Source organism: Eleginops maclovinus, chromosome 20 (genome assembly GCF_036324505.1).
Source record: "Eleginops maclovinus isolate JMC-PN-2008 ecotype Puerto Natales chromosome 20, JC_Emac_rtc_rv5, whole genome shotgun sequence".
In the NCBI taxonomy this organism is placed as follows: Eukaryota; Metazoa; Chordata; class Actinopteri; order Perciformes; family Eleginopidae; genus Eleginops; species Eleginops maclovinus.
Genome location: NC_086368.1, coordinates 27,760,832 through 27,780,850, shown reverse-complemented (window position 1 = coordinate 27,780,850; position 20,019 = coordinate 27,760,832). Strand labels below are relative to the sequence as shown.

The 20,019-nt window shown below is 41.7% G+C and overlaps 1 protein-coding gene across 1 annotated transcript in view; it reads left to right on the top strand.

Annotated features, from left to right (window-relative positions):
- The window catches only part of LOC134883507 (integrin alpha-5-like), a 46,711-nt gene extending 26,965 nt beyond the window's left edge, over window positions 1-19,746 (top strand). The window contains exons 16-30 of the mRNA XM_063911892.1: window positions 351-406; window positions 1,043-1,200; window positions 2,710-2,847; window positions 8,026-8,093; window positions 11,191-11,341; window positions 12,318-12,410; window positions 12,835-12,914; window positions 13,477-13,557; window positions 13,664-13,769; window positions 14,417-14,575; window positions 15,071-15,175; window positions 17,723-17,836; window positions 18,056-18,157; window positions 18,246-18,368; window positions 19,005-19,746. Of these exons, the coding sequence (XP_063767962.1) occupies window positions 351-406; window positions 1,043-1,200; window positions 2,710-2,847; window positions 8,026-8,093; window positions 11,191-11,341; window positions 12,318-12,410; window positions 12,835-12,914; window positions 13,477-13,557; window positions 13,664-13,769; window positions 14,417-14,575; window positions 15,071-15,175; window positions 17,723-17,836; window positions 18,056-18,157; window positions 18,246-18,368; window positions 19,005-19,088 (1,618 nt within the window). The 3' untranslated portion in view covers window positions 19,089-19,746. The remainder of the gene's footprint in view (window positions 1-350; window positions 407-1,042; window positions 1,201-2,709; window positions 2,848-8,025; window positions 8,094-11,190; window positions 11,342-12,317; window positions 12,411-12,834; window positions 12,915-13,476; window positions 13,558-13,663; window positions 13,770-14,416; window positions 14,576-15,070; window positions 15,176-17,722; window positions 17,837-18,055; window positions 18,158-18,245; window positions 18,369-19,004) is intronic.
- Window positions 19,747-20,019: the final 273 nt, after the last annotated feature.

The window sequence follows — 20,019 nt, the reverse complement described above, 5'->3', positions numbered from 1 at the left end:
GTGTAATAAATCAGTCTGAGATCAGATCAGACCCTCGAGACTGTTTGCAATCAGTGTGATTTAGTCAAAAAATGGGAATGTTTTGAACAGATTGCATGAATTTATGATATGGCTTACATTAGGTCTGAGACATTTTAAGAAATATGTAAGAAACTACAACATAGAGAGGTAACTACTGTGAGTAAATACACTGAATGACAATTCCATAAACCTTTTATGTGCATAAATACTATTGAACGTGGGTTTTGATTTCATGAAAAGGAATGGATACACAGACGTACCTCAAATCAGTGTAAACACATCTGTGTGAGATCAGGGTTCCCATATTTCTGTCTGTGTTCAACCTCCAGTGTCAGCATCGGTTTCTGCCTGCTGGCTAATGGGAAGCACCTCCCCACTCATCTAGGTGAGGCTCACACACACACACACACACACACACACACACACACACACACACACACACACACACACACACACACACACACACACACACACACACACACACACACACACACACACACACACACACAGATGGTCCCTATTACCTTGCTTTCCTTGTGTAGCCACAAGTATGCTGGACTTCTCTGTGGTCAATTTGCCAGTTAGGGTTAGAGATAAAAGAACAATCCTGTAAACACAGGGTAACTTGCTGGGCTCCGGCAGTTTAGAAAAGTGTGTGTGTGTGTTTATTTTAAGTGCACCGGTGTGTGTTGTCTGTTCTCTGCATAGCTGTTGTCATGTGGGCTGCAACAATGCCCTCATTCTGTGAACTGCACAGGGAGCAGAACAGATCAGAGAGGTGGTTTACCTTAATGTGTGTGTGCATTTGCATATGGTAAGGCATGCATGATTTATTATCAGAAATCAGAATCAGAAATCCTGTATTTGTCCCACACCGTCACAAAAGCAAAGCTACAGTGCAGATTAAAGCTGTCTATGCAAATACATTTAATGCATGTGTTTTATACCACCACATCGATGTTCAGTGCATATTCACGGTTTTTCTTACCCTGTGTGTGTGTTTGTATGTGTGTATTATAAGGCTTTGTGGTGGAAGTCCAGTTGGACAGTGTGAAGCAGAGCCAGAAGGAGTCCATCAGGAGGACTCTGTTCCTGGACAGCCAGCAGCCCAGTCTGCTCAAGACCTTCAGTCTGGAGAACGGAGAACGCTTGTGCCATGAGACCAAGATCTATCTGCGGGTCAGTCACACATCAGAAGAATTAAGAAGTTTTCCTGTAAAATATTGCCCCCCCTCCCCCAGCTTCTTTTTGCATGTTTTAAACCTACTATGACCCAGATAGAGTGGTGCAGGAGTGAGTCAAAGAACCCAGAAATGAGTTAGCATTTAAGTCTCCAAGTAAATGCTTTTTTGAACGCGTTTACGCCCCAAAAAAAATAAGGTCTGTGCCTAACACAAGCTGAAGAGATTTTCTGTCTAAAATACGTGAGTAAATACTCCTTTCATGGATGTCCGAAGCTTCTATGTGTCTCATGATGCCAAGCATTAGCCGCCTTTAGCTTAGCGATGGTGACACCAAGTCAATGCTAACTCCCGGGTCGGCCTACAAAAATACGTCACCACTGCACCACTCTATCCGATGTTGAAAACAAGACAGGTTTGTTAATGAACTTTAAGTCTGAGCTGACTTTTTTTTTTCAGGCCAATCATCTCAAGCCTCCCCAAAATGCCTTATTTATCCTTCACAAATGTTCCGCTTCTTATTCTCAGGAGCCAGGGCCCCATCTAATCAGGGACTGTGTTGCACCTGCGACCCCAGGTGATTGTAGTTAACCCCCCCGGCAGGTTAAAGTCATTTCCTAATAGTCAGGGTTTGAAGTTGCTGTTTGAAGTGCTATTTGAGGTGAAACCGGTACAGTACCAATCTTCCCATCACTCAACGGTGACCTGATCAAAGTAAAGTCCTGCCAAAAACACTTAGGTCATATGTGTAGACGTTCATTGTAAGGACATAATGATCAGAGCACTTTACTCTTTGACGAGATGAGAGATGTTGTGAGTAGAAATGCACCACCATCCACTCGTCTGTCAGACTGTTCATACACCATGTGTTCCCTTCAAGGGGCCCGCCATTGTTGTTGGTTAAACAGTATTCAAAGGGGTCCTTTAATGCTCCTTTTCGGTTGTATATTTCTATGTAGTGTCTCTCCTGGGACATGTCTCCATGCTTTAATGTTCAAAAAGCACCTCTTTTCACCCTCTGTCTAAAACCAGAGCCCAGTCTGCTCTGATTAGCTATCCGGCTCTGTTGTGATTGATCAACCGCATAGAGATGTCCCGCCCCATAGCCTATCACGTACAATGTGTCAGAGCGCCAGCCGATAGAAGCTCGGGACCTAGATTTTCATTGCCATAACTACACGGCAGCTACTGTGCAAAGTGTCAAAGGAGTCACCAACACCTGTATACCACACAACAACAATGAAAAACCCCGAAAAGCACAAGAGGGCCTTTAATACTACATATACGCCAATACTGCTGTAACATCTGCTTCTGATTTGGTATAATGCAACAACCTTTTCTTATACGTGTTTTTAAAAGAGGGTTTCCTCAGAAATGTCACTGAAAGATTGGAATGATGACACATTTCTAGCCATATCTTCCATAGTACAAGCCTTATTTAAATTCACCAGAAAAAAAGATGAATCACTTCACTTTCTCACACGGTTGCATCTTTCTCTGTCTGCAGGGGGAAGAGGAGTTTCGGGATAAACTCTCTCCCATTTTCATCAGCCTGAACTTCAGTCTGGATCCCCAGGCCCCGGTGGACCAGCATGGCCTCAGACCGATCCTGAATTATGAGACGGAGCAGCGTATAGAGCAGAAGGTATGTATATTAACTCACGATGCGAAGTACCTCGTAAAACCAGTGCCACAAAGTCACGCAGTGCATGACGTCATTTATTCAGAGGGCTCCAACATTTTTAAATCCACTTCATTAAGGTTTATTTCATGGCACAGTTGACAGCTTCAGTATTTTTTAAACAGGCCCTGTTATGCTTGTTGAGGTTTTCCCTTTCCTGTAGTGTGTTATATATGTTGTGCATGTAAATGGTGTGCAAAGGCTAAAATCCAAGGGAGTTTCTCTCCAACACTCCCCCCCCCCCCCCCCCCACACCTGACACTTCTCCATTGGACTCCTTTGTTTACTTCACAGTGACATCATTATGGAACTCTTGTATTTCTATTGGCTAGCGCTCAAACAAATCATTACTGATAGGCGAAGGGGCGGGATATCACAACAGAGCAAGTCAGCTAACTATTCAGAGCAGACTGGGCTCTGGTTTTAGACAGGGGGTGAAAAGAGGTGCAGTATGAGAAAGACCTTTTTGAACATTAAAGTATGGAGACATGTCCCAGTACAGGCTCCAAATACAAATATGAAACCTGAAAATTTGAATAATAGGGACCCTTTAAACATGATGTGTAACAAATGCATTTCAAAGAATATCCAGGTTGAGAAATCCAAAATATCCAACCTGTAAACCCATGAAGCATTGTCTGTTTTAATGTAGCTCAACTTCCAGAGATAAGGACAGCGTGTCTGTGTAGAGTCATAAACGGAATCTGTATTTTACAGTCCCACACTGAGCGTCTTCACCGCACCACTCGTATGGCCGCACGCCTTGCATGTTATGATCTAAACAGAGAGTCCCCACAACACACACCAGTGGAGAGGGAGCAGAACAGATGGCGTCATGAGCTTTTTCTTTTTACGAAACTATTTGAAATCACGAACAAACGGCGCTCACACACACTTTAACTTCAACCTCCACACCACAGCACATGTCTCAATGTTTACTTTTTGCATGCAGGGGATTTATTTGAATGGGGAAAGCTGAGGTAACATGCGGCCATAATGAAACTGATATCAATCGTAAGGCCCCCCCATAGAGCCGAAGCCCATATGGTTAGAGGTTGAGGGCAGTAGTGGAAAGTGGCTAAGTATATTTAGTATATTCTACCTCATTTGTACTTTACTGGAGTATTCCCATTTCATGCTGCTTTATACTTCTACTCTTCTACATGTCAGAGGAAATATCCTACTTTATACTCCACTAAAGTAACTTTATATATAAAAACACACAATAATGCTGATATGGTGTAATGCAGTACTGTACTACTAATCTACACAGTATTTCTAGTATCTTAATTTGGTCCACATTGACAAACTACAATACTTACATGTATAAAAACATAATGAGCATAATGAAATAAGACCTTGAACAGATCAATTCAGTTTGACAAATACCACTACTTGTGATTCTTGTAGTACTTTTAGCTGATATGTGCAGAATGACTACTTTTACTTTTTGCATTTCAATTATATCTTGATGCAAATACTTTAGTACTTTTGAAATCAGGACTAATACTTGTAAAGGAGTATTTTAACACCATAGTATTAGTACTTTTACTCAAGTAAAGAATCTGAGTACTTCTTCCTACCCTGGTTGAGGGTCATGATCCAGACCTTGGTCTCCATTGGTGGAGTTTTTCTCTCTCCTCCGTGAAGAGTTGGGAGGTTTATGGACGACCGGCGAGTCATGGCTGTGCAAAAACACAGAGGGAGGACTGACAGCTCCGTCTGGGTTTGGGCGGCGCTCCACTCACACATCTGGATGTGGTTTGTTTATGTATGTTGCCAGCGGTCTCCTCCGCCAGGCCAGAGCCAGAGCCTGGAAACGTGCACATGTTTATGTGAGTGATACAAGGTAAAGTGGGTGCTTGAGTGTGCACTCATGTACTTGTTTTTAACAGAATACAGCCAAGTGTTTTCCGCCTTGAAACCTTGAAGGACACTAAACAATTCCCCCTTACTGTTTTTATCTTTCTTCTTATGTAATTATGCTCATTTCCAGGTTCATATTTACATGTAGTGTCTGTGCTGCAGCACCTCTTTTCACCCTCTGTCTGAAACCAGAGCCCAGCCTGCTCTGATTCGTTAGCTGGTCGGCTCTGTTGGGATTGGTCAACCGCTTAGACATGTCCCGCCCCTTAGCCTTAGCCTTAGCCTTAGCCTTATCACGTACAATGTGTTGCAGTGCTAGCCAAGGAACTTGAGTGCTCCATAGTGATGTCACTATGTTGCAGAAGTAAACAAAGGAGTCCAATGGAGGCATTTCAGCGAGGGGGGAGTGTGTGGGAGAGAGAGGGATTTTAACCTTTAAAGACCATTTACGTGCACCAAAACCTAAATAACACACTACAGGAAAACCCCCCAAAAGCCTAATAGGGCCCCTTTAATGAGAATTCAAATAGTTTGTTTCCGTGGCCTTGGAACAACTTTTTTATATTTGTGGACAAACAGGAAGTTAGTCTTAAGGAGAAAAACCTGAGGATTAAGTCTCAAAGGTGTGATGTCATCAAGTAAACTATGCAATTGCCTCTTAGACAATAAATGGGAACTTTGTTTTGGGATGTGAAACTTTTGTAGTTCCCCTTTAAGTGATGAGAACACAAACACACACACGTGAGTTTTAATTATGAAGAGTAACACTAGGATTCATGCTGACGATTTATGTGAAGTTGACTATTTAGCCCATCAAGCTGAAATCAGTACAGAAAATATAGGATTAAACGAAATGAACCACAGCTGATTGGTGTGGCTAAGCTGCTTGAGCTTGTTAGTTTTTAATAACGAGTGCAGTGATGTAATGACATGCTGTTGTGTGCATAAGTCATTGCTGGGTGTGGTCGTAGTGCAACAGGCCAAAGACTAACCACACCTAAAGTTAACATGATGCTGCTTAAGACTTTAATAATGTCAAATCCTATTAATGCTCTTCCACTTATAGCAATTGAATGTGTTTCATATTCTGTCATTGCCTCGCTGTATGGCAGCTTTTGATCTTTCTGGTGGAATCTGCCTTTTCTGCGTTGTATGCACATGCACATGGTTTGAAGGTTTTCCAGTGAGAAATGTTTGACTCACCATGAGCATAACCCTCTTTCCAGGATTCCTGTTGTTTCTCTACATGAAAGTAGTTAAATGTAGAGTCTAGTCTGATGTATTTCTTTCAGATTTGTCGTATTTGACATTACTTCTTCTTATGAGGTGTTCATGAGATTTGACAGATGTAATCGATGCTCCTAAAGTTGTCTCAGGCGTGTTGTAGTCGATGCATTTCTCTCAGTATGTGGGCAAGTATGTAAAAAACGTTACCAAAGGGTAAAAATAAAACATTCAAGTCATGCTTTTGGAAATAACTAACAAAAACATGACAGAAATGAAACATTTGAATAATTCTCTTAAATCACTGGTACGAATAAAAAACACATTTCTAACTTTCTCTTTTTTTTGAAACAAGAATCTGTTTCCACTGAAAATGGAGGCAGTTGTCAAATGATTATAAGACACATGATTTCACACAGTACAGCAGTGGAACTTCATTATGTTTAAGACAACTCTCTTTAATAATGTCACTATTACAAGGATGCTGAGCTGACAGAAAATGCTACACTATTTTATAGGTTCACCTGCTGAATTACAAACAGAACAGATGAACCAAAGAAAGAGAAAACCATGAAGCAGATTCAGGCAGTAGGAGTATAGATTCACTCTGAAAGTATGAGAGAACAGAACAGAACAGCAGCTGACAGAGGAGAGAGAACATCTGATCCACCCAGAAATTTGAGAAGTTGCCCGGATTTTTTCCAAAATGGAGATTTTTGAAAAACGTCAGAGATTTTGTAAAGGTTGACATCGGGGGAAAAAAAGGTCAGAATTTTGAGAAAAGAAGAGATTTTTGGGGAAAAAAGGGAGAATTTTGATTCAATATTTCAGAAATTTGGAAAAAAACCAAAATGTTGAGAAAAGGTCAGAATATTGAGAAATTTTGCCACGTGTAAAAAAAAGGTAATCGGGTAAAATAAGGTAACTGTACTGTAAGGGAATACATAATCAAATTACATGTAATCTGATACTCAAGCCAAGCCTGTCTGCGAAGTTATGAATATTATTCCTGTGTTTCATCATTTCATATCCTCAAAGTTGACCAGCAGTACAGTGTATCCCTAAAAGAGCTGGGGGGAAACATGGATCAAACGTATATGAAGATGAAGAGATGAAAGTGGTTTGAAGAGGAGGGGAGATAAACTGGGAGTCATCACTTGATCTTCGAGAGAGTGTGTGCTCGTGTCTGTTTGGTGTTAAATGACCGATAGCCCCGTGAGTCCTGCAGTGGATGTGAATCTCCGCCGAGAGACTGTTAACCATTGCCAGGCTGATTCTTTTGCTCTCTGTTGCATTCTTCGGGAATCTAATGTTTCCCATATGTTGGAGAGATGAGGGCACGGCAACAATGACAATATGGAGCTACATGAGAGAAACAGTGGAGACAGAGAAGGAGAAATGAGCTGAAGCTCCGACACTGGAAAGACAATCACATTTATCTTCTGCTGTGGTTTGAAGTCGTCTGTCACCGAATGTCCAGAAATGCCGATGAAGCTCTTTTGTAAATGTGAGGTTTTCACTCTCTGTGATCGAGGCTTTTCCCCGCAAAAATGTAATGCTTGTTTAGATGGAATTCATCGTCCCTTTCATTCTGCGAAACCTTCCCCATGTTTTCTCTACTCTCCCTCACCCACATGTAAAGCTCCCATATTACTTTTGTCCTGCCAAACATGAAAGGATGCTGCTTCCACACAACCTCCTGGCATCTGGTTGTTGCAAATATTGGTACAGTTTTGTACATATATGGAGGAGATGTATAGTCTATATCCTCTCTTATCCTTTCATTAAATCATGAATCTGCTGTGCCGGCTTCTGTAAACATCCACTTCCCCAAAAGCTTTCCCCTCTCCCATACCCCTGGATACCTCTCTCTATTTCACCCTTCATATCCATGCCTCGTTCGTCCCTCTTCCACCTCCATTTATGTCTGTCCTTCTTTCTCTCTCTCTCTCTCTCTCTCTCTCTCTCTCTCTCTCTCTCTCTCTCTCTCTCTCTCTCTCTCTCTCTCTCTCTCTCTCTCTCTCTCTCTCTCTCTCTCTCTCTCTCTCTCAGGCGCAGATTCAACTGGATTGCGGAGACGACAACATCTGCGTCCCTGACCTCAAGCTGGCTGTTTATGGGTGAGAGGAAGTCACGGTTCTATTGCTTTACCTGATTCAACACACAAAACTTAAAACCCTCCAGTCATGCTTTGCGAGGCTGCTTCAATTATTTTTCCTTCTGTGGCTGAAAAGAAAAATCAACATTACTTTATAATGACGAGGAAAGCTGTTTTGTTCGCCAATGCGAAACACCCCCTCTGAAGTGATGCATTTTATGCTTTTGGTTACTGGGAAAAGAAAGCTAGTTGAAGTGTATGGTTAGCATTAGCAGCAGTTGCAGTCTTGGCTGAACAGACAAAGTAAACAACAGCACTTACTGGAGCCAAACATAGAATATTATCCAGCACATTGTCAGGATCATATTTGTATGTTGTGTCTCTCCTGGGACATGTCTCCATGCTTTAATGTTCAGAAAGCTCTTTATGTTTCTCATACTGCCTGTGCTGCAGCTCCTCTTTTCACCCTCTGTCTGAAACCAGAGCCCAGTCTGCTCTGATTGGTTAGCTGTCCAGCTCTGTTGTGATTGGTCAACCACTTAGAGATGTCCCGCCCCTTAGCCTATCAGGTATAATGTCACATACAAATACAATGTGATGGAGCGCTAGCCAATACAAGCGCGAGTGTTACATAGTGATGATCCGCAGGTTAACAAAGGAGTCCAATGGAGACGTTTCAGGCTGAGGTGGGAGTGTGTGGGAGGTGAAAGTAAGTCCAATATTCCCTCCCATTTTAGCTCTGTTTTCGGTCACCACCAAATGTCGAGGGAAACATCTGCATCTTAAGCAGCTAAAAGCTTAACTTTGTAAGATAGATAGTTGCTGACATGTTCCTTGTAGTGTTTGGTGCATTTCTTTTAATCAAGTTGCTCATGAGGTTACAAGGTCACACTAGTAATCACTGTTTTTAAAGGGCTTTAAACAGCTTCCTTACATAGCATCCCCTCATAGTCCTTTTATTTCATTTAATTTCAGGACACTGAACTAAAGTTAGAAGACAGGAAGGCTGGTTGTCAATCTTAAATAATATTAGTTTCTAGTCAGATTTTGTGCTATGGATTAGATTTTATTTAGCACTTTTGACGTGTCAAGTGTACATGCATCAGGAGGTATCAGCACATGGGCAACACCGTACACTTTTCTATAAATGGTTCCATGTTATTCAACGATTGGCTGTAAGTGCATTCAAATAGTTGTTATATAAAGCCTTGAGGACTCAGAGTAGACGCGACTGACTACAGAGTCTTCATTAATATTCAGATACCTGTTAATAGAGTTCAGATCCAACATCAAAGAAAATAACTGGAAATATATTTCAAAGGGACAAACTTGATGTATTGACTGTAAGACATACAGTCATTTATAGCTGAAAACATGCTTACACTGGCGTACAGATTCAGAGGAAGGATTCACACATGTTTAATCATGTTTCCTTGTTCATGAATGGACGTCCGCCAAATACTTGGCAGCGTCTCGGTCCTTTCACAAAAGAAAACTCAGACGCTCTCCTCCCTGCCTGCTCTGTTATGAGGAGTGTTTTGCATTATATAGCCATGTGATTTCTCCTAGCTGCAGAAAGGCAATCAGAGCGCAAGTCTCTCACGAAAAACTCAAAAGATCTGCATTTGTGCCACGGGACTCGAATGATTCAGCGTTTTCTCTGAATTCACCGACAAAGTATGAGACACTTCTCTCTCCGCCAAGAATCTGGTTAAGATGTTTAACATTCACAGCCCCGGTGTTTGAGTTGTATCCTCTGGATCCAATTATGCTTTTAAGAGTTTTATCCTCCACTGTTACATCTTTCCCAAAGATTGAAACGGTTGATGAAAGCGTTGTTAACATCTCTGTGGATTTCTCTTCTGAGCATCTGCTGAGTGTTGGTGTCAGGGTATCAGTGTTGCTTCCTCTGCGTTCGCTAAACTTGCCCGGGCTTAATTAAGATCATCTGGTGGTTGTCTTACCTAGCAAGGGGTCACTGCGTCCAGATGGGGGGAGGGGAGGAGGAAACGGGGAGTGAAAGAAGAACCCTGATTCTGACCCTCCGTCAGACTCCCTTTCTCCTCCTTCTACTCAATAGAAACATGAATTTACTGCCACAAAGTGAAGCTGCTGGGGGAGGGCAGCAGTGGGAGAGTGTCGAGAGGATTTATCACTACACCGTTTTGCACACAGGGGCGTCACTGTGAACATGCAGAATAATGTGGGGGTGGGTTTCCTGAGACAAATCACAGTGATCAGATTTGGGTCATTTCCCAGGTCAGTCACGGACAGATATGCTGGAGAAAAGGGCCTGTGGGGAATGTGTAGAAAACAGAGAAGCATTGTCTGGAAAAGGGAATTCACGTCCCTGCTTTTCATTACGTTTTACAATTGCTTCTCTGGCATTTTTGGTCATGCCCTGCACCGAGACACTTCAAATGAATATGGCAGCAGAGGTAGCAGAAACTAAACCGAGCCTGCAGATAAGGGCTGTAAACGGAAGACGGTATTTTCACTGTGTTTGATGCCGTACGATTAAAAAAGGCCCTTTTCACGACTGAAGAAAAATAATAGCTGTGTAATACATACTCTCGGGAAATACAACTTTAAGAGTCCACACCCAAGCACAACTAAAGGCAGCATGAGGCTGTTAGTGTGCATGGTGTAGCTTTGAGCTAATTGCTAATGTCAGCATGCTAACATGTCTGTCATCATTCTGATGTTTACCAGGTATATTTACCATGTTCCCCTTCTTAGCTTAGCATGTTAGCGTATAAGTAGTACTTTAATTGAGTTTTAATTACGTTTTGATTGGATATTCTTCGTCTTTGTTTACTTGTTAAGGGCAAAGTCAACAAAAGGAAGCATAATCGCTCAGGGAAAGTAAGGATTGCCAAGGGTTAATAACCATGAATATCCAGACACAATTTGTGGCGATTCCTCTGCTAGATGTTGCCTTATTTTAAAGGAAGGGATAATCTGAGGACCATGGATGTGTGTGAACGTCTCATAAAGTTCTTCAACTACTCGCCATTTATGTCCTGAGACGTTTTGAAACTCACTTGTTTACGCTGTGTGTTCAGCTGTGTGTTCAGCTGTGTGTTAATTATTTTACTTTTGTGGTTCTCGTCTCGCAGTGACCGAGCGGAAGTCTACCTGGGCGATGAAAACTCCTTGAGCCTGACGTTCAATGCCAGGAACGAAGGAGAGGGGGGTGCGTACGAGGCCGAGCTCTACGTGGTGCTTCCTCCAGAGGCCGACTACAGCGGGATCGCACGGAACAACCTGGTGAGACACACACTTCAGCCTTTAAAGGGGCAGTTCACGGGTTTTGAAATTGGGTTGCATGAGGTGCTTATCCAACATCAGTGTGTTAACTATAGTAGATGGCAGTTGACACACACCCAGTTTGGAGGAAGAGGTACCAGCACAGAAGACTTTCCAATGGGAACAGAAACCAATATAGGCCTCCATGTGCTTTCTACAAAACCACCAGACAAAAAGAGTGATTTTACCTCCTAAAACACAGGGATTATTGCTGGTCTTCTGCTGCCTCCATCTGTTAGTAAACCATGTGTTATTTGGTAAATCCAAGCTAACCAAAGTCACGCAATAACACAAACAAACTAATTAACCAAACGAGGCAGCGCTTCTTCCTTTGTCTGGCGGCAAAGGAAGAAGTGGTGAAAGGCTCTACATATGCTGTCATAACCTGGTTTCAATGCCATGACAAAAACCTGGATTAAAGACACAATGCATGTTTAAATAAAAACTAGTCAAGTATTCGTACCGGGTAGATGATTCATGAATTAATACACATCTTTTCCCAATGTAAGTCAATGGCCCAAATGATGTCACAGACTGACATGTAGTACCACCATTTGGCCACTACGAAAGTCTGCTCCATCGGAGGGCTCACTTCCTGTTAATTACTGAACTAATTATATTCTCCATCTTTAAGTACACATATGGCTTTCATTACAGTGTACAGCATGTTTGCTCTCGAAAGGAAAGGATGTGGAAAACCCACATTGTGTACATTCCCAACAGAATTATAGCAGGATAAAAACACGGTATGAGAAATATGCCAAGAAAACTAAGACAACTGGAATCAAGTTGTGGCAGAAAACACAATCCTGTCTGTCCACAGAACCGTATTGATATGTGTCATTGACAAAACAGCAGGCGAACTATTTTAGACTCTGTGTTTACTTATTTTGTGATATTAATAACAGAGCTTTTGATGTTTTTGTGTCCTCTCCAGAGCTTGACTCAGCTGACGTGCAGCTACGAAGCAGAAAACCAGACCCGCTACCTCGTGTGTGACCTGGGAAACCCTATGAAGTCTGGTACCAGTGTAAGAGCCAGCGGAGCCCACATGTTGTCTTTGGCTTTCTTCAGTTTGTGTGTCTTAGAACAATTAAGTCCAGTCAAATTGTTCTGGCAGAGAGAACTGCAAGGACAAACTCTGACAGCGTTTGAATTGACCTGAGAAAACATACAAAACATAAATCCAACTTCTCATGCAGAAACAATAGCCTCGGTTTCCAAAAGCAGGGGAATACCTCAGAGCAGAATAAGAGTCCAGGCTCTGTTTGAGTATTTATTATCTGTTTATAACACGATCAAAACGTTTCATTACCACCAATGACGCCATTTTTAGATCCTCAAGTTGTAGAGGAAACGTTGAAAATGATCAATGAATAATGCAAGACGCCGGTTTCATGTGTGTTCTTGTTTCTTGCATTAATTCTTTACATTTTCTGTGCTTCCTTCCCTAGTTATGGGCCGGCCTTCGGTTCACTGTACCCAGACTGAAGGACACTCACAATACTGTACAGTTTGAGCTCCAAATTCGAAGGTAGGTCACTATCTAACACAGTCCAGTTCTATGTGTCGAGATATAAGAGGTAGTTTAGATCGTTTAAAGTGGGTTCGTATGTGGTGCTACTTCAAATGAGGTGTATAATCTAAGGTAGAGGGCACTTGGCACGCCCCCAGTTGGGAGGAAGAGACAGGAGCATGTACTTCTATAGGCTGTGTTGGAGCGATAGCCAATAGAAAAGTGAGTGTTACATAGTGATGTCCAATGGAGTTGTTTCAGGCAGGGGGTAGTGTGTGTAAGAAAACGTGCCTCTTGAGGGAACACATGGATTTTTGCCTTTGCAGACCATTTACACACACTACAGGAAAGAGAAACCCCCCCAAAAACATATGAGGGCCTCTTTAAATGCTGAGTAATGTGTGTGTATATTGTTAATACATAAATAATTTCTACACTATGAGCTAGCTATTATTGCCTTTGCAGACCATTTACATGCGCTAATGCATATCTGGGAAGGTGGTTGTCTTTGCATGGACAGAAATAGGAACATTTTTGAACTGTTTTGTCAGTTTAATAACTGTATGTCTCTCTGTTTTAGTAAAAATATGAATAACTCAGAGAGCGAGGTGGTGCCGTTTGAGCTGGAGGTGGCTGCTAAGGCTGAGGTCATTCTGCAAGGGTGAGGCTCCAATACCATCATGCGCTTCATCATTGCATTACCATTATATCATCATGCTTATCATTGTGGTTCCTGCCCAAAACCCCTCTGTGTTTCTCTGTTGCAGTGTTTCCCTCCCAGACAAAGTCATCTTCCCCCCGCCTAACTGGAAGGTCAGTCAGAGCCTGAGGGAGGAGCAGGATATTGGCCCGGAGCTGCAGCAGGTCTACGAGGTACACCCACATTTATTTAATGTGTGTTTATGATCCTTACTGTTTCATATATCTGTTTTCAGATTAAAATTAAGTTAAATTAGTGGACTGCTTCCTAATAAATACACCAACGACCTCACACATGATAATGATCCTTTTGCTTCTGCTGAAAAAATAGTCCGTTCCAATGCGTATCAAAAGCTGGAACTGCGGATTGATATGAGTGCACATTCGCTAGTTCGCAGAATCGAGTATTCAACTAAGATGTGTAATAAAGTGAAAGTGACTATTAAGTGACTTTATGAAACTTGTATAACTATTCATTGTCACTTTAAGTTGAAGTTTTGACCCCAGTTTTACATTTTATGTTGGTTTTCCATTGTAAGATGTATTATAAAATAGAGATTCAAAATATGTCTCTTATCTTTTTTGTCATATGCAGGGATCAAAACATCTGTCAGTGTAACAGGGCTTTCAAAAAAAGGGAAATGATGAAACGAAAATATCAAAAATGACTTGAAATAAAAGTAGAAAGTCTTATAATATCAAACTAAAATGTGTCATTTCTGTGTCTCTTATGTCTGTCTGTGTGTCTGTGTGTCTGTGTGTCTGTGTGTCTGTGTGTCTGTCTGTCTGTCTGTCTGACTGTCTGTCTGTCTGTCTCTCAGTTGGTGAATAACGGTCCCAGTGTGGTCAGCCTGTCCACGTTAGAGGTGCGTTGTCCTCTGAGGGCCCACGGACACGAGCTGCTCTACCCTGTGGAGGTCCTCACTGAGGGGCCCCTTAGCTGCTCCTCCAAACACACCTTCAATGCACTGAAACTCAAGGTGAGGACAAAGACACCTTTTCATACTCCACTAATATAACATAAATGATTTTGAAATGGGCTATTACACGTAAACATCAACAACATTCAAACGTGCTAATCGTTCAGGGCAAAATAGAAAATACAGAAGGACTTTTGGACCATTTTTTATCGACCTGCCTGAAAAAAATACATCTTTTACAAAACTAAACAACAGAAATAGTACTTATAAAAGAATAGAATAAACAATAACATGGAGAGTAGAGATATCACACATAAATACATATAAATATTGAATATTCAATCAAAGAGTATTCATAAAAAACAATAAATGTAAAGACACTCTATGAACAGAAACTATATCAATATACTTTCAAATATGCATGAGCAAAATGGATTTAATGTAAACTAAATGGACTCAAACTCACGTGAAAGATAGAGGTACATGTTAGTCACAGTTGCTCTTGGGTTATTCTTAGCCTGAAATTGATGTTTGTGAATGTCTTTCTGTCTGCAGCTCCAGCCTGCAGCGGCACAGCCCACGTCACTAAAATCCAACCCTGAGCACCACGTCCGGAGGAGGGAGGTGTACAAAGATCTCCTGGCTGAGCAAGGAAACCTGGTGAGACAACGAGAAACAATAGGAAGAAAAAATGAAGAAGGATATGTTTTCTGACAAGCCGTTTTAGGACTGTGTATCCACGCAGTTTGAAGGCGCCATTACGTCATATATTTCTCCTGAACTGAGAAAGATATGTTTTACATTTACTCTTTAAAACATTCAATGTATAATTTGAAAGGGAATATGGAGGAGAATTGCATACAACCTCCCAGGGGCATGAAAAGCACATTACAGGGAATAATAACTCCATTGTGTAACTGTCAATATTCTTATTCATCGTTAATTGAAGACATAGTTAGCCATATTAATCGATAACAATGCATCCCATAAACTCCGATCTGTTACACAAGCAAAATGTATCACATACAGTCATAAGACACACTCAAGGACACTCATTCATATTACAGAATGACAAATACTGTCATAAACGCAGTACTAGCATAAACGCGTGATGTGGCTTAAAGCTTTCACTTAAACAGAAGGATCAGAATCAGAACTCCTGCATTCGTCCCAAAGAGGGGAAAAAAGCACAAGACAATAAACACAAATAATGAAAAAAGGTGGATTGACCGATACAAAATGAATGCTGCAGAACCAGAGGTACATGCATTCTTCTTCCCTTTCAAAACACTGCACCTAAAATACCCACAATGCAATTCCTTTGGACATTCAGCCATTGCTGCTCAGCCTTGCTTCCAATTTTGCCACGTAGCAACCATTATAAGAGAGTCATCTGCAAAACTGTTGACTTGTGAACTGCATTCATTTCAACAGTACTCTTTTTATTTGACGTTTCTCAGCCTTTTTCCGCACCTTAGACCACTGCTGACTGTAGTCACATAAGGACAATGTGTAGGACCTCACACAGCTCCCTGTGGAACCCCAAAACGCTTTATATAACTCTCTTCTAAAGATGTTATAGTCTTCCTGTAAACACACTTTGATATGTTAACGCTGAGAAGTTCCTCTTTACTTTTATTTGTGTGTCGAGAAAGGATGGTATTTAGCCTAGCTTAGCACAAACACTGCTAGCTAGGTTCAACTGTTAGCATAGCTTTAACAAACCAGTAAGTTCCCTATGCACCAAATCTGCAGTATTTAATGCATAACAGTAAATACATTTTGCACTTAATGGCAGATCTAGAACAAGTGACAAAAACCAATTCCTGGGTGGATTTACCTTTCTCCTCCCTAGCTTCCTGAGCACAGTTGTTCCTTATTAGGATGAAAGAGTTGGCTCCGTGTGTCTAATAAAGACCCCCAGGAGGTGTTTGTTTTTCTCCGTTTCTCCCCTCCATGACCCAGCATGTGGAGGGAATCATGGTGACGCTTTTCTTTCACCAACATACCACAACAAACGCTCTCCAATTGAGGCAACGGCTCTGGTGTTGGGTGTTGGGTTGGGAGTGTGTTTTCATTAGTGTGTGGCTCTTCCCTGAGGTACTCTGTGACTTTCATTCAGTTTTTGGTGGGCTCTGCATTTTCATGAAATGCATTTAAACCAAAATATTCCAATCAGATTGTAGGAAGACCAAGCCCTGGCCTGTGACTTTGAAGAAGATTTGAGTTATAATGATGTTATGTCTTTCAACAGAGGAAATGGGACTAGATATAATGAGCTCTGGTCAGCATCTCCTGCTGCTGGTTGTAATTGTTGGAGAGATGAAGTTAATTAGACTTGTGATTTACTGAGTTCCTTTTGTGTGGTTTGCATCACTGACTGTAATGTTTGAAATTTCATCTCTTACGGTATTCTGATGAACCATCTCGAAATTAGACCAAATTGCTTTCAGGCTGTCATTCCATGCAAGCTTCACCCAACAACTTACTGTATGTGAAACAAACAAACAAACACAGGCCTTTATAACCGTTGTTGACAGAGTAAAAACTGTCCACGGTGACGACAGTTAGAAGCTGGAGGGACGAGGGTCTCCAGGAAGAGACGATAAAATGGACACAAGATTAGATAACACAGCTGTGGCATCGTTGGGAGAAGTGTTGATCGCTGTCTCGGAAATATTCAGATGCCGTAAGAAGCCACAATAAAATTCAAATGTACTAAATGCTCAGCGCAGAAGAATACTCGCTTCTGATTGGTCAATTTGGACATCCTGAGGACATTACTTTAGCTAAGGAGGACGCTCGGATCAACGGACTACGTGCAGTCATATCAATCCGCAGAAAGAAGTTCAGCCAATTTAACGTCCGAGTTTTAATCGTTGTAGTTTTTTAAATGGATAAAGCGAGGTTAAAAAACCTGACATATTTTTCTCGAATGCATTTATTTATCAGGCTATGATTGGCATTTGAACAACCCCCCTCTGTAAAAACCTTGAAGATATATATAGCAATTAAAATGTTAAATGTGCTGTTTTTAAGTTCTACTGAAGTGGAGATTTCTGACAAAAAAACAATGATTCTGCCTCCAGTTGTATCTCGTCTTAAAATCACAACTTTTTAAGCTGTGTCAAGTCCTGTGGATTTGAGACTTCTTCCAATAGTCATCAGTAGTGCTGAGAGTGTGTGTTTGACTGTGTCTCTCCACAGAGCTGCTCTTCAGTGGAGTGCTGGCAGCTGCAGTGTAGTGTTGGGCAGCTGGAGAGAGGAGCCAGCGTCATCCTGACTCTACGCTCCCGACTGTGGGCCGAAACCTTCATCGAGGTGAGGATACAGGAGCTCTGCTGGGTCATGGCAGATCTGTTACAGTACAGGAAACTCCAGTCAAGAGTGGAAACAGTGACTGTATGAGAAAAGCAACGTCTGAGATATGTGTTCCTATACTGCCCTCTGTTGGGAAGAACACAGGCTTCCATGATGGTTCGATTTACACCCTTTTGTACTAAATTCCTATTAAAACCTTTGTGTTTTGCCGGTCCACAGAGGGTCTATAAGCAGTATGTCCTGGAGTGCTCTGTTCAGTACAAGGTGGACAAGATGCCTTACTCTATTCTTCCCAAATCCAAGCCATCAGGATCCCAAAAGGTAACTTCATCAGGTTTTTTCAATGGATATTTACATGTGAAAGTCGTACGAATGTGCAAAGGCTCACGTGTTTGGGTGTCTTCTTCAGGTGGTGATGGCTGTGATGTGGAACAAGCCGGACACGCTTTTCCCAGTTCCAGTGTGGATCATCATCCTGGCTGTTCTGGCTGGGTTACTGTTACTCGCCCTGCTCATATATTTACTATACAAGGTAACAAGCGGATAAATAACCCAGCTTATACTAGAAAATAACTCTTTCTGACTGGCTGAGAGGTGTTGGGGTGTTATTTAAAGCCACGTCATGTACAGTTTGAATGGGGATTAGTTGGTTTTACAACAGGGAACCATTGATACTGATCTACATGGTGCAGAGCCTCTGTTTAAAAGGGACAGCTTAGATGCAAAACAGCCAAAAGGAGAAGCAAACCCGCAAACAATCAACAAAGAGATGCAACATTTTTCATAAGGAGACACAGCATTTCCACCGACAGAAAGAGACACAAAACAACAACCAAGAGGTGTGAAACCACCACAAAGGGGCAAAAACATTCAGGAAAAGAAAAGAACAATGGCCTTGAGACTTCATGTTGTGTCTCTTTTAGTCACAAAACAGTTTTTTCGTTCAATTTCAGCTGATGTTTAATTTGACAGTGACCTGATAGACTTTGTTATTTTTTATTTAAAGTGTACTATTTCGGATGTGAGGCGCAATTTGTTGATATACTGACTAGTATAAACTTCAGTGAGTCTTTAATAACATAACCAGGCCTTGCTCTGATGGGAAAAGTCAGTTTTGTTTCATTTCTAAAGTGTCATTTGTGTAAAACCCCTTTTGGTCTCCCTGCAGATGGGCTTCTTTAAGAGGTCCGATCCGTACGGCACCACCATGGAGAAGGCCCAGCTCAAACCCCAGGCATCGTCGGAAGCTTAGATCCGAAGAAGGGGGCCTCTCTGCAGCTGCTCCACACAACTGGAATCACCGTCACATTCCTGAAACAAAACAGGGGAACATGCAGAAGATGAGCAGGCAACCCATTCAAGAAGGGACAGTTATGGGTCACTGGACATGCACTAAAAAAGCCAAAGCAGGAAAGACTACGATCATCATCATGCAGTTGAAACGCTCTACTGTTTTGGATGTGTCAAATCAGAGCTTGGTTTATGAAGCTTCTGCAGCAACAAGGACTTCTCAGAAACGCCTCCCTGTGGAAAAACGATTTAGATGGAAAATACTCCACGTACTCAAAGTGTAAAAAAGGATCAGTACAGGAAGAAATGCACCTCCAACAAAAAGCACTAATTCTACAGTATTTCCTCATCCCTACAGTTTAAAACTTCCCGAAACTCCAGCCTTTGTATGATTTATCCACCACTCTTTATTTATGGCACAGTGCTGTTCCCATTGGTCGTTGAATGTTGTACTGTACTGTCCGCACGACAATCCTGATCAAACTGCAATGTTTAACTTGAATTATTCCTCTCCCATATTGGGAGGTATTGTGTGTATCTGTTTGTAATGTATTCATTGTGTTATGACCCGTTGGTGTTGTGGCCCAGAATAAAGCCTAATTTTGTATACCCACCCAAAATAGAGAGTACTGATCGTGAGTATGTTGGACATGTAATGTGTAGTAACCAGAGGTGGGAAGTAACTAAGTGCTCTGCAATTTTGAGATACTTGTACTTTACTTGAGTATTTCCATGTTTTGCTACTTTGTACTTTTACTCCACTACATGTATTTAACCCCTTTAGTTGCTAGGCAGATTAGCATAAATGATGGTAAATATAATCAGCCCTTAAATCAGACTTTAGTTCACCTGCAGTAAATCCAGCAGCTACCCTGCAGTATACAAAGCCATTC